Source organism: Prosopis cineraria, unplaced genomic scaffold (assembly GCF_029017545.1).
Source record: "Prosopis cineraria cultivar Desert tree isolate PC_DT_omini unplaced genomic scaffold, ASM2901754v1 PC6, whole genome shotgun sequence".
Classification (NCBI taxonomy): Eukaryota; Viridiplantae; Streptophyta; class Magnoliopsida; order Fabales; family Fabaceae; genus Prosopis; species Prosopis cineraria.
This window is the reverse complement of record NW_026555337.1, coordinates 28,760,946-28,765,733: the sequence shown is the minus strand read 5'-3', so window position 1 is coordinate 28,765,733 and position 4,788 is coordinate 28,760,946. Positions and strand designations below refer to the sequence as shown.

Below are 4,788 nucleotides of genomic sequence, written 5' to 3'. Positions count from 1 at the left end.
AATATAACTCCTGTGCTCCTAATATTAAAAATAACAAATACTATTGAACAATGATAATAAAATATCATAATCATAAATTTATAATAGGGATCATGTATAAAATAAACGTCACGTCAAGCTTTTTGTATATTTCGACACACAAAACAGTGTTTAAAAGAATCATAAATTCATAATAATGCAACTCGGAGAGACAGATAGACACGGCTTATGATGAATTGAGACATGCATGTTGATAAAGGTGACGTAGCAAATAGTTCTACCAGGTTTGGTATATAAATAGTGATTGCCTTCCAAAGCTTTTGTTAACACACACTAGCTTGTTTAAGTGTGCGTTCTCTTCCATCAATACTTTCTCTCTCTACTCTCTCTCTTGTATAAGAAATGGTGAGTGAGACTAAGCTTCTAGGATGTTGTGGAAGGTTTCTTGAGAGTTCAAAACATCACTTTGCTACGATTGCATTGCAATTTGGATACGCAGGCATGAATGTTATCACTAAGGTTTCATTAAACCGAGGTATGAGCCACTATGTCCTTGTGGTTTATCGTCACGCCTTTGCAACTGCAGTTATCGCCCCGTTTGCGTTCATCTATGAAAGGTTTGTTCGTGTTAGATTCTTTATATTAAATATGTTTAAAGATAATCTACTTTATCAAAATAACTTAAGTCATTTAGTTAGACACACTTTTAGTTTTATATATTCTTAATTTATCTTTTAATTTCTAGATGTGAGGCCTCTTTAACTTATTTATTTCTAACAACTTTTACTGTTAGGTAAAAACTATATGAGTAGTAAAGCTCATTTTCTTTGTACATATGACTATATAGTACTAATTTTGAGTAAATTTTCATTGTTCAATTGCTCATATATACTTGTATTGTGGTTCAATGTCGCAGGAAAGCTCAGCCAAAGATAACATTCCCAATATTCATGCAAATTTTCATCCTTGCTCTTCTTGGGTTTGTTTCTTTTACTTGTAGTAAGAATTATAGTAACAATAATTAATGATTAAATTTAACCATTTTGTTTGCATATATTAAGTATATATATTATTATTTTGTTCTTGAAACAGACCTGTGATTGATCAAAACTTCTACTATGCTGGGCTGAAATTCACATCCCCAACTTTCTCTTGTGCAATGAGCAACATACTTCCTGCCATGACTTTTGTGATGGCAGTTTTATGCCGGTAACAACTAAATTGAATTTTATTTTATTTTATTTTTAGTAATTTTTGATTAACTCTCTACACTGATTATCTTATTAATAAGTGTATATATAAAGATTTTTAGCTCATGCATCAACATATCTTATTTACAAAAATTTTAACCAGTGCTGAAATTATTAGGTGCTAAAAATAATTTCTATAATAGCATCATCTCTCTATCTCTCCTCTTCTTGTATGGTTCAGTTGCCACAGAGGATGTTTGATTACCATATTAGACATCAAGAGTGGTGAGAACTCTCATCTAATAAGTGGATCCCACCTCTTCCGTTGTCTCTCCTTTCACTTTAGGACGATCTTGGCTAATAATATTCTCATTGTATAAGTTTTTACTCTAGGAAATCAATTCTTGTTATTAGATATTAAGTTGGTCACAGTGGTATGCTAAACAAAAATAAAGAGAGTGGCCAGTGATCACTCACTTGGTAAGTGGGGCCCTCCACCTTCTCTTTCCCTTTATTTACTGTGTGGTCCTGCATATTAACTAACAATTATCTTCTTCTGCACATGAGCTTTTTTTGCTTTGCTTTTGCTTTTGATGAAGAAACTAATTTTTGGAACATTGAAATTATGTTGGAAATTAATTAGGATGGAAAAGATTAACATGAAGAAGATGAGGTGTCAAGCAAAGGTGGTGGGGACCATAGTGACAGTGGCTGGGGCCATGTTGATGACACTGTACAAAGGCCCCATTGTGGAGTTGCTGTGGACCAAACATTATGCTCACCGCTACTCTCACATCACAACCAATAATCTTCAAACCACACACACTTCAACTTCTTCCTCAGACAAACAATGGTTCATTGGCTCCATTTTCCTTATCATTGCCACCTTTGCCTGGGCTTGCCTTTTGTTTTACAAGTAAGAACACCACAATAAACCCTTCAGTTATTTCTACTAGTTATTGATTCTCATGTGTACTTAATAATTATATTAGTGAGTGTATATAAATAGCATTGAAGGACAATTTCATCTTTAAACTATAGGTCCAATAGCATCTAAAATCTTAAACTCATTTTTTTTATAATGTTCCTCTTCAACTTTTTAAAACGGTGCAGTGTCTCTTTTATTATTAACAAAGTTAACTTTAATCATTAATTGACAAAAAAAAATCTTAGAATTATAAAAAAGGACTAAAAAATTACAAACAAGGACACAAAAATACAGAAAAGGACTTATAAAAATTCTTTTCTTGATATTTTTCATAATTTTTTGGGTATTTGTTGGTAATTTTTGGATAAACTAATAGTCAAGATTTACATTTGTTAATGGTAGCAGCAATATTGTACCACTTTGAAATGTTAAAAGCAAACATTACACAAAATATGAGTTTAAGGATTTGGACGCTTTTGAAGTTCTAGCTTAAGAGAAAATTTACAATTTTACCCTGTGAGTGTGTGTGTGTGTGTGATGTTTATTATATGACATTTATGTGGAATTGATAAGATCAATGAATGGTATTGAACAGGCAAAAGCATTGGAGACATACAAGAATCATAATCTCAGTCTGACATCACTAATGTGCTTCATAGGGACACTTCAGGCAATTGCTGTTACATTTGTGATGGAACACAATCCTTCTGTGTGGAAGATTGGCTTTGACATGAACTTGCTTGCTGCTGCCTATGCTGTAAGATGATGATGATGATGATGATAAGAAACATACTTTTCTTTTGACCCATAATATTTTTATTTCCCTAATTATTAATATTAATCAATTAATTAATTGATATTTGTGAAATAATGTTTTAGGGGATTGTGACATCAAGCTTAACATACTATGTACAAGGACTGGTGATCAACAAGAAAGGCCCTGTCTTTGCAACTGCCTTTAGCCCTTTGATGATGATTATTGTGGCCATCATGGGCTCCTTCATCCTTGCTGAAAAAATTTATCTTGGAGGGTATTTATCTATCTATTTGGCTACATATATTCTAAATTTTTCAGAAATTATATACAGTTGTTCATTCTATTTTTAAAAATTACTCAAGCTTTCATCAAAAATAAAAATTAAATTTCATAGACCTTTGAGAGTTTCAAAAACTACATAGATATCCCATCTCTATTGTCATGAGAAGTTTAATTTGTGAATTTATAATCTTAAAAGAACATAAAAATTTATGTAATTTGAATACGGAATTTTATATTATTTACAATTTATTTTAAAAGAGCTTTACATAAATTTTGATGATAAAGAAAATGTATCTAATATTCTTATAATTTTTTTAAAAAATAGCCTATTAGGTGGGAATGTACTTTAAACTTTTAAAGGAAAAAATATAAATTCAAAGAGAAAAGTCTTTCAAAACACTGTATTTAATGGGAGAAACCCTTCAATTTATAAAGGGAAAATGACATAAAAGCCCCAAAATAAGGAATTCATGACAAGTAGGTCCCCCACTAGCATTTTCTGAAAAGTCAACTATAAATACTGATTTAGCTGGACAGTTTTAAATTTAAGAATTCCAATTGTAAATAAAAACTTAATTTCTAAATATAATTCATAGTCTACAATTGCAGTTCATATTTGTAGCTATTTGAATCAATATTTGTGATTCATATTTCAAAAAAAAAATTTGTGGGGACTTAACTGTCATTAATTCTCTATTTTGGGATCATTCTTCCATTTAGATACTCACTTTGCTCGTAGAAACTCCCCGACATGGGATTCATAACCAAAAAAAAAAAAACCTGTTTTGTGTTTGTGGGTTTTATATTTTTTGGAAATTGATATATTGTGATAATTTCATCTTCTTTTTTCGCTTTCTATTATTGTTTGGACCTATTAATATTAATCGAGAATAATTCACTTTTGTGTGGGTGCAGTGTTATTGGGAGCATCTTAATAGTTATTGGATTGTACTCTGTCTTATGGGGAAAGCATAAAGAAAGAGTGGAAAGTAAAGTGAATGAAGTAGATCAAGATATAGCCTTACCAATGAAGGCCTCTCCAGTTGATGCGAATAATAATAATAATAATAATAATAAGTATGCAGATGACAAACAATTAACAATCAACGAAGCAAAATCAGAGAAAGGAGATAAATCCATCAGTAAGATTGATTCAGTTCACATTAGCATGCCTCACTCCAACCAAGAGCCAAAAGCTTAATTATATACGCGACTGGAATAATATCAATGGAGATTTTTGTTTCATTTTGGGATTTCCTTGGATCCTTTTCATAATTGAAGGGGTCTTGTTTGGTGTATTATTACATATGTAGCTGCATAATTTTGAAGCAAACTTTCAAGTGATTGTATTATCAGTTTAATTAATTAAAAATGCAGAGACATGTTTCTCTTTTTTTTTTTCTTTTTCCTTTTATCTTCTTCATCTGGCTTCTGCTTGATTAATCAGTGATTTTCTTTTTTGAGAAGAATTAATGATTTTCTTTAGTTTATATATTTTGTTTGTGGAAGAATATCCATATATAGCTGACATCTGATTCAGATTCCGCCAAGGGTGATAAGGGTATGGCATTTTATGACACATACAAGTCATGCATAATAGGTAAAATACAATGAATTTTCATTATTTTTCATAAAATTATTAAAACCTCTCA

The 4,788-nt window shown here is 30.9% G+C and overlaps 1 protein-coding gene across 1 annotated transcript; it reads left to right on the top strand.

Annotated features, from left to right (window-relative positions):
• Window positions 1–302: 302 nt before the first annotated feature.
• Window positions 303–4,530, top strand: LOC129312654 (WAT1-related protein At5g07050-like). The gene is made up of 7 exons (XM_054955328.1): window positions 303–596; window positions 896–958; window positions 1,072–1,188; window positions 1,813–2,076; window positions 2,683–2,854; window positions 2,977–3,128; window positions 4,052–4,530. Exons 1-7 carry the CDS (start codon window positions 382–384, stop codon window positions 4,335–4,337), a joined length of 1,269 nt encoding a protein of 422 aa, XP_054811303.1. The 5' UTR covers window positions 303–381; the 3' UTR covers window positions 4,338–4,530.
• Window positions 4,531–4,788: the final 258 nt, after the last annotated feature.